This window comes from Myxocyprinus asiaticus, chromosome 49 (assembly GCF_019703515.2).
Source record: "Myxocyprinus asiaticus isolate MX2 ecotype Aquarium Trade chromosome 49, UBuf_Myxa_2, whole genome shotgun sequence".
In the NCBI taxonomy this organism is placed as follows: Eukaryota; Metazoa; Chordata; class Actinopteri; order Cypriniformes; family Catostomidae; genus Myxocyprinus; species Myxocyprinus asiaticus.
In genome coordinates, this window is record NC_059392.1 from 1,752,501 (window position 1) to 1,771,329 (window position 18,829).

The following is an 18,829-nucleotide window of genomic DNA, read 5'->3' on the forward strand; positions in this document are numbered from 1 at the left end:
CAAATAAAATAATATTAGCATAGATGCCATTCAATTTATTGCAGAGTTATAGATCATGATCACTGTTTCTGGTTCCGGCAGACCTAACTAAAGCAGCCTAATTGTGAGTTGAAGGATAAAATAGGTGTATGCCTGGCTAAATAGATGAGTCTTTAGTCTAGACTTAAACTGAGTGAGTGTGTCTGAGTCCCGAACAGTGTTAGGGAGACTCTTCCATAGTTTAGGAGCCAAATAGGAAAAGGAATTATGTGTTTTAATTAGGATGCAAGTTTATCTTGATTTTTTTATTTTTTATATATTTGGTAGTTTTTATATTTTTAGCGGTAGTTAGCACTCTAGTTGATCTCATTTTTTTGTCATCATTTACTCAGCCTCATGTTGTTCCAAACCTGTATGACTTTATTTCTTCCATGGAACAAACAACGATATGCTGATAAGATTGACTGCCTCACCATTCAGGTTAATCGAATTCAGTTTAATGAAAGTGAATGGTGACTGAGGCAAACATTCCGTCTAACATCTCTTTTTGTATTCCATGGAAGAAAGGAAGTGATTCGAACAACATGAAGGGTAAGTAAATGATGAATTCAGTGTTGTTTTTTAGACCAATTAGTCATCTAGTTGTTCATGCAACCCACCAACTTGTTGATTATAAAAATAGTTTTTCACATTTCTAAATGTAACAGTGTAACTGAACTTCAATATCTATAATTTTGTATTATATATCAGCTTGCTCAGTCAATCAGTGTTTTTTGTTCTGTGCTAATTTCAGTCTTGCCATTAGTACTGAACATGTACCCAAAAGCACTCGTTTGCATTGTATGGCTTGTTTGCAAATCATCTGTACAACACTAAGAACATTGTGAGTTCCCTGCCGGTGTATGTGTGTGTGTGTGTGTGTGTCTCCATCGATTGGCAGTTCAGATATTTAAAGAGCACTGGAGCGGTCAATACAAGACTGGCCCGTGCTAAGCAGACAGATGGCTCGACTTTCTGTCATAGTGCAGAATTTGAATCGTTCACTTCCTCAATATCCATTAGATGCGGATCTATTTTCACCTCCAGAGCTCCGGCTCACATTTCGCCCTTCTGTACGCCCAGAGGAACGTTGCCCTGATGGGGGGGGGGCAATTACATAGTGAAGAGGAAACAAATTTTAGGTCAAAAAAGTAGTTTAAAGGGATAGTTCACCCAAAAATGAAAATTACTCATACGAGTTAAAGTTGACCTTGACTGAATAATCTAAACTTGATCTTCAGGGTTTATTCAGATAATCTAGAACTGTTGACAGTAGCTTATCAAATATTAACAAGTCTAGAGCAGATTTCACAGCACACTTGGTTCTGTCCCCTCCAAAATCCACAGAAACGCTTACGCTGCATTCTGTAAAATGGAAATTAATTCACCGCAGCTATATAACTGATTCAGTGTTTCACTGAAGGATTTGTTCATATTTATTAAACAGCACTAAATTCAGAATGGATGAGCCGTGTTTGAAGTTTAAAAATGTAGATAAGTATCCTACATTCTATATTAATGCGCTAAGTTGTTGTGTTGCTTGGCAACCGAAAACATCCCACAGTAATGTGATGAAATGAATGCTCCTGGTAAAAGGTTTTGAAAATGACGAATGAAACTACAAATGACTCCCACTGTAATTTCCCAAAGGCTCCTGATGATTGTGTTGCTCATTTACTGTGGCTTTGAGCTGTCAGTGGAGATCTGCTGCTGAATGCAGGCGTGTCACTGATGCGCTCTCAACACTAGAGGTCACCACACAACACAGAATCAAGACTCATTCAAGTTGATGCCACTGATTGTTATGAGCACTGGACATTTTTTAGATCATTACATGGCTCATTCTCAATGTAACATATATGCTAGTTGCAAAGCTTAAGCATTAAACACCATTTTGATATTATAAAGGAAAGGATGTTTTCCCTAGTGAGTTTGTCAACTATGTTACGGTCAAACTGCATGGCATTACAGACACTGATTAAATGCTACACTTACAGTAACACACATAATTAAGGGTTCTTTTGTCTATTCTGCCATATGTGCAGTCATTTCTTTAAAATAATTTTAAGAATTGTATGTTTTTGCAGATATTGCTGTGATATTTTCAGCACGGTCACTAGTGAGAGTAAAAATGTTTTTTTTTTTTTAGCATAAATCTGCCTTAAGTATAATTTTGGTAGTTTTAATAGATGTTATGCAAATCTCCAAACTTTGTGGATGTGAAACATACCTTGAAGGATATCAGGAGCAGCATTCTTGTTATTTGAAATGTACAAAAAATAAATAAATAAATAAATAAAATCATCGATAACATAGTTGACAGCGAAAGTAGCATAGTTGAAAAAGCAATATCCTGCTGATTTCACAAAATACAATGATACCATTTACATGAGAAGATCTCTGTTTTAACTTGCAAAGGAACAATATCTAGTTCATTTTGTAAAATCAATTAAATGTCCCTTAATCTCTAATCATCATGATTCACACTCATGAACGCACACACATGCATGAGGGCACACACCCTCTCAGTGTCCTCTGACACATACTGGCATAAATTATCACAAAAAACTGATATATGGAAAATAATTCATTAACATCAGTGGACACTGTAGGGTCATGTCAACTATGTTACCCAAGAGTTGGCCCTCGAGGTAACTTAGTTGACCGGTAACATAGTTGACAACTTCCCCATTTTGACTCATAATTTCAATGGAAGGCCGTGCCTGGCCAACCACAAGTCAATTTCTTGATCAGGTTAACCTCAAATTTGAATATTAATTTGAGTTAAAATCATAAACATATTGCCAACCATAACAATGTACCCAACATAGTTGACAGTCAATTAATATACTCATTGACAATATGCTATTGTAGTTAAAATACTGAAATTAATGAAAGGACACTCGCCATTATGTGTTAAAAATGTCCCCCACAGAGGAAAATTATGCTGGTCACATGGTTTTGGGATACACCGCTTTTTAGTTGCGGTTTAGTAACATAGTTGACAGAACTTATGTGGACATGAGAAAAAAAATAAGATATTTTCTTTTTTTAAATGTCAAAATATAAAAAGTGTTTAGAATCTAAAAATATATAAAATGTAGGTAACGCTGACTTTAAAAAATGTTATTCATTATTTTGAACTTATGACCCACCCACTTCAAAAATGGGCAGTGCAAAAACTGTCAGTTAAGAAACATCATGGCCATTTCAAGCAAAATGAAACATGGGGTGCACAAAATATGTGTGATATTATAATATGCTTTCCCTTAATGAATAAAATGGGATATTTCTGAAGAGAATGGTTAGAAAATATATAATGATCATAAATGGACATTGAATGTACCCTAAATTATAGAATGAGCCCCATGCAAAATAACACAAGGGCCAAGTTTATTGTATTACGAATGTTAATTTGTACACCCTAATAAAACATTGAAGCTAGTCCCATGTGAGTGATGTGCTTTAAACATGGGGCCAATGGTTCTAGAGAAACTGCTTTTGTTCTAGACAGTGACCAAAATATTGAAGTTAGAAAGTATATGTGGACATTTTTGATCAAATCCCACCTTTACAAAAAGTTTGCAGCTTATACATTAGTTAGCCTAGCACAATAGTTAGTGTGTACGAGCAACACTGTAACCTTAACAGTGATTCATACACACTGAAGCCATTTAGGCTTTATGTACGGTCAGACTGCAGCATAAAAACGATCTTTACAAAATACCTTTTTCTCTCTCTCTCTCTCTCTCTCTTTCTCTGAGTGACATGCCCACTCGTATCTTGTGTTCTGATAAATGCGTTCCTGCTTTGCTTACTGCAGTAAAGCTGGAGGTGTGCAAATGGTCTCCATTGCCAACAGCAACCCATTGAAAGCGCACCATTGTGTTCTCAGGGTCTGACACGTGCTCGTACAGATCGAAGAAATAAGATACTGTAAGCACTGCGCTCTCATGATGCCCAGCCGCACGTTTTTGAGTTCATATTGCACTGGAAAACAAGCACTAACTTTAATTCTTTCAGCGTTCAGTAGTGATAGACCAATAATATCGACCATGACTATTAATTATTGCCACTGATTTAAATTGCATGCCGCCCCCCCCCCCCCCCCCCCCCACAAGATGCTGCCCTGGGCAACTGCCCATGTCGCCCATGCCTAAATCCACCACTGATTGCATCCGACGCAAAATTTGTTTCTACAGCATTTGTCAATGGATAATAAATATGGTGTAAAATAAGTCTTCAGTTTCATTTTAGCACTTTGTGCTATCATAGAATATTATTACTATGTATATATTGAAATATCAGCCTCCCCACTTTTTATAAAACCGTATCGCATCGCCGTTGATAAACCGATATTAGTCGAACATTAGTGGACAATTCAAATCAAACCTGACAGCACACGTCATCACCCAAACGTCTTTTTGATGTGTGTGTTTACATCTGGAAGACCTATTTGTTAAGTTGTCATCTGCAATACGTCTATAAGACATTTCCTCTCGGATGTTAATAAGACGTTCAGCAGATGTCTTTGAGACGTTTATGATTTTGAATATTTGTAAATTTGATCTTTTTAATATGCTTATCAGATGAAACACTCTTAACCTCTTATACTCTGGTGGTGCATGTTTGGGCTGCTGCTCGCAATTTTTCACTCAAATTTAAAAGCTCACCATTGACTGTGGACTAATTGCAAAAATATTGGTCTAATTTTCCAGAGAACTCCCCAAATACAAAAAAGACTCCAATCATTCATAAATAATATTGTATATATTTATAATCTTATGATAAACATCATATATATATATATTGTTTTTTTTTGTTTTTTGTTTTTTTTTACTTTTTTGTTGTTGTTTGTAAACTTGTTATTCTGGTTCTGTTCACTCTACCTCACTTTGAAAAGTCTCATTTTATTCCACTAGATGGCAGAAAGCACTAGAAAAAATAAATTTTCTCTAGTACATTCCATCACTATAGATATCTGGAATGTAGGTGGTGCTGTAACACAGTTTAGCCCTCATAGATGTGCTCGTCCATAGACATTCAGTCTAATTTTCAGTTCAAGCACCACCTTTGTTGTTTCATCGAGTATCTCGGCCTCTGAGTGGACTAGAAGCTCAATCTAAGTGTCATTAGAAAGCTGAAATCATCCCCTTTGCGATGATATTAAAAAAATTAATCAACAATTGTCAAAAACATATTTTCTGATGATTTGTTTTGCATGCTTTTCCTTCTGGATGGCATATTTTGTTCTGGACATCTAAGATATAACATTGGATTATTCACACAAGCTAGCTCACAGACAAGTAAACAATGGCTAATTTTTTAAGAGAACTTCTTAAGGTAAAAGTAGATATAATGGCGTCAGCTATTTGGGGCTTACAACAGCAGTTATCAGAGCTTAAAAGAGATGTTTGTATTTGATGAGTACAGAAATCATAATTCACTTTGTGATTCTTTTGTAAATCTTTCAAACTGTGGTATTAGGGCAACAAAATTAACAATACAGTCACATTCCTGAGAATGAGAGCTTTCATTTGATATATGACTTGTCATTTATGTGCTATGTGAAGGATTTTATTTTCATATAAATATTTCTACCCTGTTACCTCTGGGGGGCGCTAATTTTCAACGCGAATGTTTTGAGGCCTTATTTTGTTATTTTAAGTAACATTAATGCAGAATTAATTGGTTATCTCTGAAAAGTTCAGATTTTAAGTTTTCAAATGATACCTTATATGCCTGACTTACGTATACGGAGACTTTAACATTTTAAGCATAAACTTTTTTCCGCGATATAGCACTGGCGGGTCCAAAGAGTTTATCTCTGAGATGTACGTGTGCTATCTGGGAAGATAAAACTATTTTGTAAAGGTTTACAAAGGATTACATCAGCAATTTTAATTGCTTATCCTAGTAGTGATGGGAATTCCATATCATTTCCACGAATCGGTTCTTTTCGAGGAGTTCGTTTCTATAAAACTTTTAAATAACAATTCATCTGTGAACCTGAGATCCACTCAGGCCAATTCAGTCTGTTGAATGAATCTTTCAAACCGTTTTTTGTGAACCAGATCAATCGATTCATTGAAATGTTTGACTCGAAAGAACGATTCATTTACAAATCGGGTATCGCAGAGCCTCTTCCAGCTACAGTAGTGTTCACATTCATATCATCGATTCACAAGACAAATTGTACTCGTGTGAAATGTGAAAAATGGGACTGTAGTAGATGACTTGTATTGTGTATAGAAAAACTCATAAATGGACCCAATTAGAGTGATTATGACACATGAGCCTGACCTGACACCCGAATGTGCCAATATGCACTTATCTCTGAATAACTCGCTCGTTATTTCATCACTAATGGTTTCTTAATGTTTTCATTCATCATACCGAAAAAAAAGAATATCCAGTGTCCGGCTAAAAATAGACGTATTAGGGGTGTTCTCTTGAGGATATGAAATCTTTCTGTACACGTTCTCTGTCTAGGTCGGCTGAGCTCACCTTTAAAACATTCATGCTTAGATGCATTACTGTTGACCTGTTCCAGTGAAAGTCAAATCTGCAGCTCAAATCAATTGCAGACGGCCAGTAAAGCTAGTAGAAATGGCACGTTAAAAATGTGCATTCTCAGAGGTCTCATGTTATACATTAAAATCAAAGAAACAGTTCTTTATTTATAAATAACATGATCGACTGTAGCTTAATTTGCAGTTATAGTGCAGTTAAAAGTGTGGACGTTCGAAAGAGTGCAATTCTGAAATGAGAAAGTTCTTGATAAACCCCTGGAGATTAATTAAATTCAAACTGCCGTTGGATGGAAGTGATTGTAATTGAATTTCAAACACACACACACAATGTTTTGTATATAAGGTCAAGCAGTTGTTAAAGTTTTCTCACTTTCCACTTTCTCAATTTGTTCTGACTCACACACACACACACACAGATGTGTGTTTCATGTGGGTGAAGTCGACACATCCTGTCTCATTACTGTTGCTCTGCGTGTGTCTGACAACTACTGTTATCCACATTACCTGTCCACTAACACACACAGAATGAGGTCTGTCTGGTGCAGTGTAGCGTTACAAGCATCTAGAGCTTCATAACTTCAAAAGACATGCCGTGGGGGCCTGGATATCTCAGCGAGTAAAGACGCTGACTATCACCCCTGGAGTCACAAGTTCAAATCCAGGGCGTGCTGAGTGACTCCAGCCAGGTCTCCTAGGCAACCAAATTGGCCTGGTTGCTAGGGAGGGTAGAGTCACATGGGTTAACCTCCTTGTGGTCGCTATAATGTGGTTCTCGCTCTCTGTGGGGTGCGTGATGAGTTGTGCTTGGATGCCATGGAGAATAGCGTGAAGCCTCCACATGCACTTGGTCTCCGTGGTAACATGCTCAACAAGACATATGATAAGATGCACGGATTCACATCTCAGACGTGGAGGCAACTGAGAGTCGTCCTCCGCCACCCGGATTGAGGCGAGTCACAACGCCACCACGAGGACTTAGAGCGCTTTGGGGATTGGGGAGAAAAGGGGAGAGAGAAAAAAAGATGTGCCGTGATGCTGACAGCTTAACAGGTTTACAATAAAGCATCTCACAACAAAGCCTTAATGTCTTGTGTGATTTTACTGTTCAATATATTTATCTTCTTTTGTGGATGTTTAGATATTTCACTGGGGAAAAAGGCAAAGATACTCGTTCTTTTTTGCAGTATAAGAGGCCATTTGCACAGGTTCCATCTCTGCAGTGTTTTTCTAATTGTTTTTTAGCATTTCTCGCTAGGAGCATACATTTTTACGACATAGAGTTAAGTAAAATATGTTAAACTTAACGTGTCATGACTCCGTGATCTGTTGCATTCCATTTAGCTCCATCCAACGACTTTTTGTTGGCAGTAATCATTGATGTTTAGACAGTCACCTGAGGTGCAAAAACTCTGCAATATCATTTTTTCAAATGTAAGAACAGATTGAGAACATTGTGTCTGGGGGCGAGACTTTGATGCTCTTCTATGAAGCTTCACAAACTGATAACACGACTGCTGGAATCATGACTGAGGCAGATGATAGAAGCAGCTGGTTATCTTCAGCAGAGTCTCAGGGAATTCGGGGAGATTGACAGTGTTGTTTATGCAAAGATTTGGTCTGGAGATGTTTTTTAATTTATACACGAGCACTTAGAGTATTACAATTGCTCGTGAAGGATCAGTGATTTAAACAAATTCCTGACCCAGAGTATTAAACTTATGTAACTCGTTCTGCACCATTTGTTCTACAGACATGAATGAGACCTCAAATCATGCAGCTTGTTGAGTAGATTTACTTGTTAGAGTATATAAAGTTTATATTGTTATTTAAGTAAGTTTTTGTTGTTAGTTCATTTAGATATTTTGCGTGTTCTTTATTTAAGTTTGAAGTGTTTTGAATGTTCTTTCAGTTTGAAAGGTTTAAACATTCTATCTTTTTGTTTGATCTTTTTAAATGTTCTTTTCTTCAGTTTGAACGTTCTTTTTTCTCCATTTGATAGGTTTGAATGTTTTTTCATCAGTTTGAATGCTTAGAACATTCTTTCGTTCAGTTTGATGGTTTTAAACGTTCAGTTTGAACATTTTTTAACTTTTTTCTGCAATTTTCAGTCGTTTAATAAATCAGATAATTCATTTAGATTTCAACAGTTCATTTTTTAGATTGGCTGACTAACGAGTAAAAAGAGAAACAGCCATTCTCTCTCTCTCTCTCTCTCTCTCTCTCTCTCTCTTACCTCTTTCAGTAAAACTGAAGCTCCTATGCTGTCATCTGAACTTAATTCTTTCCTTTATCATGTGAAAACGAGGACCAATGAAACTTCTTAATATCAAATCTCAAGGAAACATGTTTAATCCTGAAATCAACAGAAAAAAAATAAAAAATAAATTATAATTTTCTTAAAGAAAACAAACCCTATCTTTAAGACCATTCATATGTTTTGCATTCTGACATTATTTTCAAGAAACTTTTCTGGTGGGTAAATGCCATTTTTACAGTAAAAATACCGTATCAGAATATTTTTAAATCACCATAAATTAAAGGCAATACATCAAATACTATCATAATGTATACATTCTTAATTATAATATAATTATAATACATTTTTGTATCATTATAATGAGAATTTGATTGGAATTGTACTTCATTTTCATGAAAATTATGATAGAAAATGAATGCAAAATTAATTTACTGCATTATTATTTATTTATTTATTGATGTTGTGGTGAAATATGACTGACATGTTCTTGACAGGTTTGGTCAGATTGACTCACTAACACATCACGTCCATTGTTAAACCCCAAACCATCATGTTTAATCAGCACCTGCTCTGCAGTCTCTGAGCGCAACAACGGAAATCACATCTCAGTCCGGCGCCGAGAAACACTTGGCAACCACATTGATGCTGGTACAGGCAGCCTTCCAAATGACTACAAAGTACACTATCAGCGGTAGTTGAGTATACAGGGCTTTGAGATACTGAAAACTACAGGAATTATGCCTGAATGAATTTAGAAATAATTAAGCTGTAGTTAAGCCATGGTGCGTGTTCAAAGGGGTGTTTATATGCATCTTTGACATGTAAGTGTGGACGGTCATATGCTGATGTATTCGTATGCCTGCAGCTTAGTTACTGCTCTAAAAGTTACATTATGTTTTCATAGTACAATGAACTCTTTTACTTGAAAATACCAAGGCAAATTTGATTCCTCGTGATTTCGTCTGGAGATCAGCTGAAGTTCATATCCCGTATCAGATGTCTGAATGTCCAATTGCGCTGCTTTCTAAAAGTGTATTTTGTTACTTTTATTTATGTCTTCCTCTCAAAACCAGACTTTCAAAAGATGAAGGGATTAAGCTTCGTTAAATTCAATTTCTGTCGAGAAACATAGCGTCTCTCGTTTATAGCATATAAACAGAAAGGCTCTACCTTCAAAATCAATGAATTCTCATCTAATGTTTGCAATTTCAGTCCAAGTAAAGGCTGTATTTCTGATTTCTCTTTGTTCACTGTGAACTAAACCACTCTAGAAACCATCAGGGCTATTTTTAGCTGCAAACAATTTCCCCCAAAAATACAGTGTCTGTAGTTGCTCTGTCTGAGTCTTGAAATTCAGCTGTTGAATCTTTTATAACCTGCTGACCATCTGTTAGACTTACAATGAGTATTACTCACCAAATGATTTATTAGAAGAGATTTTGATTACAATTACTGTACCTGTAACATAATGCCTGCCTTTTAAAGGGTATTAATATATTTTGTAAGTATATGAGGAAACAATATGTTGTTTAAATGGAGTTTGCATGGGCAAGCACCCCTCAAATTCTCTTCTGAAAATGTTAAAATCATGTTAATTTTCCAATTCCGTTGATTCGATTCCCTAAATTACACACTGCAGCTTTGAAAAACCTCTAAAAAGAACCGGATGAGGTACATTGCCTAGATCTGTTCATGCAAAAATCTTTTTTAGGGTCATTTGTTGCTTTTCAAGTACCATCATGCAGTGGTTCCACTTTGGACCTCGTACCATGAACCAAACCTTTTCGAACACTATTCAAAACCATTTATTTTTATTTTAGGCCAAACAGAAGCTGTGGGTCCATTTACAAGGCTGAAAATAAAGAAAAACACTTTAGAAACTCACATCATGAATCCTTGTTACTCTTTTCTACAAAGACTGGGCAAATCTAAATGGATATGATTAAATATATTTCTTCAGGGAGCCTGGGTAGCCCAGAGATTATTGACGCTGACTACCACACCTGGAGTCTGAGACCGTCAATCCGCACATCTTATCACGGGGTTTGTTGAGCGTGTTACCGCGGAGACGTAGCACATGTGGAGGCTTCATGCTATTCTCTGCGGCATCAGTGCACAACTCACTACGTGCCCCACCAAGAGCCACATTATAGCAACCATGAGGAGGTTCACCCAATGTGACTCTACCCACCCTAGCAACCGGGCCAATTGGTTGCTGAGGAAGCCTGACTGGAGTCTCTCAGCACGCCCTGGATTTGAACTCGCGACTCCAGGTGTGATAGTCAGCGTCTTTACTTGCTGAGCTACAAAGGCCCCCTGAATAAAAGTATGTTGGCTTTGTCAAGCCTACTAAAAAGAATAGTTTCTCTGGTTTAATTGTCTGCTTTATAACAGCAGCAAAAAATCATACATGCAGTGTTCTTATCCGACATACAAAATGTAAAGTTGTAAATGATGACTGTATTGACATTTTTGGGTGAACTATCTCTTAAATTAATGATCTGTTTTTCATTATAAATTGATCTTTAGCAGCAAGTTGCTACGTTTTTTTTTTTGTTTTTTTTTACAGTATACTGTATATACTAATTGGCAGCTGATGTAGCTCAGCACGTGACTGTCCCCAAAGTGACATTTCTCGATTGCAGTGGAGATGTTTCTTCTTTGATGAAGTCACTTAAAAAAGCATTTGTGAATGTTAAACGTGGGTGTATGATGCCGAATGTCCACTGGAGTCCCAGGCCAACTTCACACGCTTCCAAAATATTTTAAAAAATCATTTCTGTTCTATCTGCCTAAGTCTTAGTAAAAGGGATGAAAATGTAAAGTGGTTTCATCATCATATTAATTTGTAGGATTTGGTTATTCTTTGTTGATTTTTTAAGGATAAAAGTGCAATCTTACAAACACCCAAACATTGTGTAGGTGAGTTTTGCACGACCAAGTATTGAAGCACTCGCATTTTTATCAGAAAATGAAAAAGTGTAGTGTTTTTATAATGTTTTTGCATTTGAATAGTAGCCACACTATGTATCTTTGGAGAAATATTTGTAGCGTACATCACAATGCATTCTCTCTGAATATAACTGTTTTTATTGTTTTGTGAGCTTTGCAAAGAATCAAGTCCTCTTTATGACACACAAGGGCATAGATTTGGCTTGAACATTGGGGAGGTTACAGTCTGAAGAATTTACATGTTTCCATTGATCATGGTATAAATATTGGGGGGTTGTACTTGCTTGTTTTGATTATTGGGGGAATCTACGCCCTTGATGACGCAAAAACAATTCTTGGCACATATTTAATGTGACTTTGAATTAAATGTCAAATGTGATTCATAACACCTCCACTGTCATTTATTTGTGACATTCATAGCTCCTCGCTTCTATTTTCTCTCCATTTAGAAGATGAAAAGACAATGAAAAAGTACACGGATGAATTCAAATGTCCACACAGTTGTGTGAATGTCCACAGATCTGCCCACAAACATTTTAAAAGCTTGGCTTCTGAAAAGACTGTCCACATCCTATTGTTTACAGGTTGGTTCTGGTCAAAACTGTCCTCTGATGTGTATACATTTGGACAAAAGCCTTTGTATTAGTCCCTGCCTGGGGCGTAGAAATCATTTCAAATGTGAGGGGGGACAGAACGATTAGAGCAAGATGCACATAAATATATAAGATATATATTTTTAGGGCTCACAATCGATTACAAATTTTAATTGAATTAATGACATGATTGACCAGTGAATTTTAACTTGCATTTACACTTTTATACATTTGCTGTATGAAAGACACAGTGTAAACACATTTGTGAACTTTGGTTTTGTTGAAAGTGAGGGGGACACGTCCCCCACATCCCCCGCCTATTCTACGCCCATGGTCCCTGCCAATGAAAGAGGGGTTATTCCTGCCTAACTGGAAGATTTAGAACATGCCCACTTACAGGCTCACACGGATAGGGTGTATAATTACTGATGCATTAAATAATGCCTTGGGCTTTATTTCATGAAAAGTGCACCATAGGAGTAAGAATATGGTGACGTCAACACAAGTGTTCTTGCTAAGCACATCATGGGCATAAATTACAGACTGAAGGGTCACTCACACTGATAACTCATCCACAGACTGGTTTGACCAGACCACTTTGACAATCTAGGATTTCATTTAAACCTTGAAATAAACAAAGTTCTAGGAAAAGAATAAGAAAAATACAAATATCTTCTGAAATTGGGCTCAAACCATGTTGCATGGTTAAAGGCAATTCAGTTCTTGTGGGAGCAAATAAATAAATAAATAAATAAGACTTCTAGATGTCATGTTGTATTGAAAGTTCATTAAAGGGATGAGCTCGCGCACAGAGGAGCAGAGCGCGCGCAGTGGAGCCCGCGCTTTCTCTGAACCCGCCAAATTAATTTTATGGAACAACTGAACTTTTAAACCGTCGGAAACGGTTGACAGAATTTACAGCGAATGACTATGAGAAAATGACTACTGCGAACGCGTCCCTTAAGCGAAATCGTCCGTGTTTTCTGGCAACAGTTGGGACTTCAACCGTATTTCGCTTTCCTGAGAGGAGATTTATGGAGAAATAATATTTCACCGCCTTTATTTACCTCACCACTTCATTTCTACCAGTTTTGACGAATCTTAAGGCTTCGCGCGCGCGTCAAACGCCTCAGGAACGCAAAACCGCGCCATGATCATTCATCTTAGAGGCGCGTCCTCGCGTTGCTCCTGAGATAAAACTAACGCGTCAAAGGACCTAGACGCTCTTCAAAATGTGCCAAAGCGACGCCGCACCGAAACCACGCACGGATGGATCGTTAAAAGAAGCGGGAAAGCTGTTTTTGAAACACACGACGTTTCACGGTTTGAGACACGTGTTTTTGAGTGGCTCGTACCCGCGTCGAGTCGCGTGGCTGCTTGCGTTTTTAACTGCGTTGGCGCTTCTTTTCACTTGGTCTTCAAACCGGGTCCGGTATTTGCTCTCGTCGCCGGTTTACACCAAAGCGCATATGGTTTACGCGAAGCGCCTCGTGTTTCCCGCCGTTACGATTTGCAACCAAAACCTCTTACTGCCGCGACGCATGAAGAAACCGGACATCTTCAGCGCGGGACGGTGGCTCGGGCTGCTGGGGAAGAACTGGCAGGTGTCAGCCGGTGTTCGAGACGCGCTCGCGTCGCAAGGTGAAGGAACCGGGAGTGATGAGCCTCCCTGGTCACCGTTATACCGCATACTGGATTTCAACCACTTTCTACCCCCTCCAAGGGACTCGCAGCCCTCCATGAGGCAGTTATTGGACCGTTTGGGGCATCAGCTGGAGGAAATGTTGCTTTATTGTCGGTTTCAAGGGCAACTTTGCGGACCGCGCAACTTCAGCACCGTAAGTGTGTGAACAGCTCCGCGTTTAACTTGACGCTATTAAAGATGCTGTAAGATATTTTTATGGAATGGTATGCAGAAAATGTTCCTACTCTCTGAAAGATTTCACTGAAATAAGTATCTCACCGATCTCATGTGACAGCTCTAGACTCAATAAACAAACGGTCTTTGACGCTTTTGCCTGTCAATTATATAGTGCTGCAGTTGAAGCGGGTCTTTGTATGGAGTTATATACGTGCCACAATTCTGCACGCGCAAAATTATATTTTGAGCGCACAAAAAATGTTCTGCGCAAGATTAAATTGAGCGCACAGAAAGTTATTTTGCACGGGCAAGATGATATTTTGAGTGCAAAAAATGTTCTGCATGCACAAGATGATATTTTGAGGGCAAAAAAAATTCTGCACACGCAAGATGATATTTTGAGCACACAAAAATTATTTTGCACGCACAAGATGATATTTTGAGCACACAAAAATTCTGCACACGCAAGATGAAACTGAGCACACAAAAAGCTATTTTGCACGCACAAGATTAAATTTTGAGCACGCAAAGTTATTTTGCACGTGCTTGAACTCAGTTTTGTAAAGCAATGTATCTTAAGATAAATTAATTTTGAGCAAACGAAAATCAATTTTGCGCTTGAATAAAGTTTATTTGAATGTGAATTTGCTCAGAATTCTTACATTTTGCTTTCTCCTCCTACCCAGTCTGTGTGCAAAATACCTTTTTGCATGCTCAAAATATCATCTTGATAAAATATCATCTTGATATAATTTTGTGCTCGCAGAATTGTGGCACAAGTATAACGCCATACATTGAGGCATAATACCAAATTCAGGTTCATAATTGTTGTCAGTTTAGGGTGCAATTTTGCTACTGGAAAGAGGGCCATGGAGAATTCAAATGAAATGTTGTTTATTGTCGGTTTCAAGGGCAACTTTGCAAACCCGCAACTTCAGCACCGTGTGTGAACAGCTCCACGTTTAACTTCAAAAAAATATTTTAAGATTTACGCAAGTAATCTTTAACTAAATAAAAAAATGTGTTAAAGGGACAGTTCACCCAAAAATGAAAATTCTCTCATCATTTACTCATTCTCATGCCATCCCAGATGTGTATGACTTTTTTTCTTCTGCTGAACACAAATTAGGATTTTTTTAGAATATAATGGCTCTGTAGGTCCATACAATGCAAGTGAATGGGTGCCAACATTTTGATGCTCCGAAAAGCACATAAAGGCAGCATAAAAGTAATCCATAAGACTCCAGTGGTTAAATCCATGTCTTCAGAAGCGATATGATAGGTGTGGGTGAGAAATAGATCAATATTTAAGTCCATTTTTGCTAGAAATCTCCTCCCTGCCCAGTAGGTGGCATATGCATGAAGAATGTGAATCACCAAAAACACAACAAGAAGAATGTGAAAGTTAAAGTGGAGATTGACTGAGCAGGGAGGAGAATTTATAGTAAAAAAGGACTTAAATATTGATCTGTTTCTCACCCACACCCTACATATCTTCTGAATACATTGATTTAACCCCTGGAGTCTTATTAATTACTTTAATGTGGACCTATGTAATTTTTGGAGCTTCAAAGTTCTGGTCACCATTCACTTGCATTGTATGGAACTACAGAGCTGAGATATTCTTCTAAAAATCTTCATTTGTGTTCAGCAGAAGAGAGAAAGTCATACACATCCAGGATGGCATGAGGGTGAGTAAATGATGAGAGAATTTTCATTTTTGGGTGAACTAACCCTTTAATCTTAAAAATATCCTTAAATATTTACTTACATTTACTATTAGTATTAATCCACTGAACATCAGTCTCAAAAGGTTTCTACACTCTAAATGCAAGTGAAAACGTGAAAAGTAGAATGCCTACGTATACGTTTTGCTAATAATTCACGACTGTGGCCACAGCCTAATCAGGCTGATCAAGCCCTCGAGAGGGATAAAGCTGCCCGGCATGTGTTTGTGTTTGTCTTTTTGTTTAAGTTAATCATTAAACTATTATTTATATTGTTATGCTGGTTCTCGCCTCCTCCTTTCCATTGAACTTCGTGATACTGGTGCCGCAACCTGGGAAGGAGGAGAGATGCGCCGTGGTAGAGTCCACACCACTACCATCCACCCCAATGGAGCAGCCGTGGCCATCCGTCGGGGGACGGAGGTGCCCGGCCGCCTGAGAGCGGAGGAATGGCCGCTGACCTCGAGGGGAGGAGGGGCTCCTAGCCGACCACCTGGAGCAGCCAGGGCCGCTGCCAGTGGCGGAGGAGACCCCTACCAGCCGCCAAAATGCAGCGGGGTCGAGAGGACCACCGACTGCGAGTGGGGAGGGGCTCCTGGCCGACCGCCTGGAGCGGGAGAACCACTGCCAGGGGCAGGGGAGACCCCTTCCATCCACCGAAAACGCGGCGGGGCGTTCCGTCCGCCAGGGGCTGGAGGACTGCCTCCGATCCGCCCAGGGAGGTGCGGCTGTCATCCACTAGAGGGTGGAGGAGTGGCCGAGGACCAGGCTACGGCGTATCAGAGAACCGGCGAGTAAATTTTTTTTCTCTCTCTCTCCGCTCTCTCTCCTGCTGTCGCTCCACGTTGGCCTTCCCTTTTTTGTTGTTGTTGTTTTTCCCTCCCCTTGTCACCCTCCCAGGTCCAAAGAGGCAGGGATGACCTGCCGGCAGGCGGGGCCGGAAATGGAGGGGGGGGATGTACGTCATGCCGGAGGCTCCCTGGCCTGAAGGAAAGGAGGGAGGAGTGTGGCAGGGAGGAGGGCGGGGCCGGGTCATGATGCTGCACACTCAGCCCCTAATCAGGCTGATCAAGCCCTCGAGAGGGATAAAGGCGACCGGAGGTGGCAGTTCCAGGGAGAGAGAGTTACGGGCAGCTGCCCGGCATGTGTTTGTGTTTGTCTTTTTGTTTAAGTTAATCATTAAACTATTATTTATATTGTGAAGCCGGTTCTTGCCTCCTCCTTTCCCTTTTATCTCGTTACAACGACATTACCTATATGCTACTACAAGCACGCAAAGTGTAGAAAGCAGGCTTGGGATCAAGGCCATTTTCATGTATTGATAATCGTAAGATTTTCCAGATGATTATCGATATATATCTGGATTTTTTCCGATATTAATAGGGCTGCTCGTTGTACAATAGTCTTTGTCTTTTCAAACATATTTCTCAACACAACTTTGGTAAAGTGTTAGTGGCAGGGTTAATTAAAGTGGGTCGCGCACCTGATGCAGACATGGCATGCTCTAAAATTCGAAACAAGTATTTTCTATGAAGGTACGTATGAACACACCGCAGGCTTGCCCTCTCGAGAGGCTGTTTAAAATTCTGCATCGCCACGGAGCTCATCTCGCATAGATTTCCATTAAATTTCACCCAAATAATTATCAAAGGACAAAGATTATTTACTCTAGTCATTACTGGATGATATATTGTGTAAAAGTATCATTCATCGAGCCTACACAAAGTATTTTAAGTTACAAGTATGCCTTTTTGTGGTTTGACAGCTTGAATAAAAGTCCTTTTCAAGGCTAAATACATATACATTTCAAAATAAATGTCGCCATTTCTAATTGTTCAGTTTCAGTTACACCAGTTTCATACACTAACCTGCAAACTCATCAACGTCACTTTGTTAATTCTTGAAGAAGTACAAAAACCTTCGGAACTTTGGACTGCCATCAGTTCGTAATGTGTGTGTGATATGCCGCGACTGGCTTCAGTATATGCTTAGTCGCCCCCTTGTGGTCTCCGAAACCTATTACGTCAGACAACATTGAATAGAATGCAACTGGCAGTGAATTAAAAGCACACATATTTGGCTTATTTAAATGTCGGCTGATGGAATGGAATATCAGGATGACCAACTACATGTGCAGTATACAAACAGCGCTATACACTGCGTACTATGTTAGTAAGCTATTTAGTAAATATAGTAAGCTATTAGCTATTGTGAACACAGCCTCTGTGTTGACGGATGATCATCTACTTTTGTCAAAATGTGCAGTATGCAGCCAGAGTACACTACTTGAGATCATTTGATTTTTATGGTGGGCAAGTTGTTGTCTCTTCATTGGACCGGGAAGGGGGTGTCAGAAGTTTCTGGGGGGGCACAAGCAAAATCCAAGGGGGGCAATACCCCCCAGCTCCTCTTAGACCCGGCAATGTTTGAGATAGTCTATTTTACCCAATAATGAAACATGCTAAACTTGACTTTCCATTTCCAGTGTGATGAAGGAACCCGTAGAAATACCAGTCGTGACTTTTAGCATGTTTCTCGACTCGTTTCACTGGACTGTTAAGACATTTTTATGCAAAATTGGTTTAAAATGCACAAAAGTCAGATTTATTTCTGACACCACTTTCTGAATTAAACTTGTGGTATGATGAGGTCATGCAACAACAATGTATTGTAGAATACTACTGTTTGAACAGTTTATTGTGGCATAATCCCTACTGTTTCGCATACTACTTTAAAATTGGTCATATTCAGAATAAACCATTCCATATACGTATCCCTTTGGTCTTCAACCTTGTTTATCTAGATAACTGTTTGATTGATTTCAAGATTTGCGTAATGATGTTTGTCTTTGATATAAACAAACACGATGCAACACTTTGGTGTCATGT

The 18,829-nt window shown here is 38.7% G+C and overlaps 1 protein-coding gene across 6 annotated transcripts in view; it reads left to right on the forward strand.

Moving 5' to 3' along the window:
- Nucleotides 1–18,829, forward strand: part of LOC127438488 (acid-sensing ion channel 1B) — a 191,705-nt gene that overhangs the window by 133,026 nt on the left and 39,850 nt on the right. Inside the window, exon 1 of one of the 6 annotated variants that reach the window (XM_051694118.1) lies at nucleotides 13,484–14,191. The exons of 3 other annotated variants lie outside the window; for them this stretch is intronic. In XM_051694118.1, coding sequence (XP_051550078.1) covers nucleotides 13,586–14,191 — 606 coding nt within the window. In that variant the 5' untranslated portion in view covers nucleotides 13,484–13,585. Of the gene's footprint in view, nucleotides 1–13,483; nucleotides 14,192–18,829 lie in introns of those variants that run through there. 2 more of the 6 variants (XM_051694114.1, XM_051694116.1) reach the window with 2 other exon arrangements.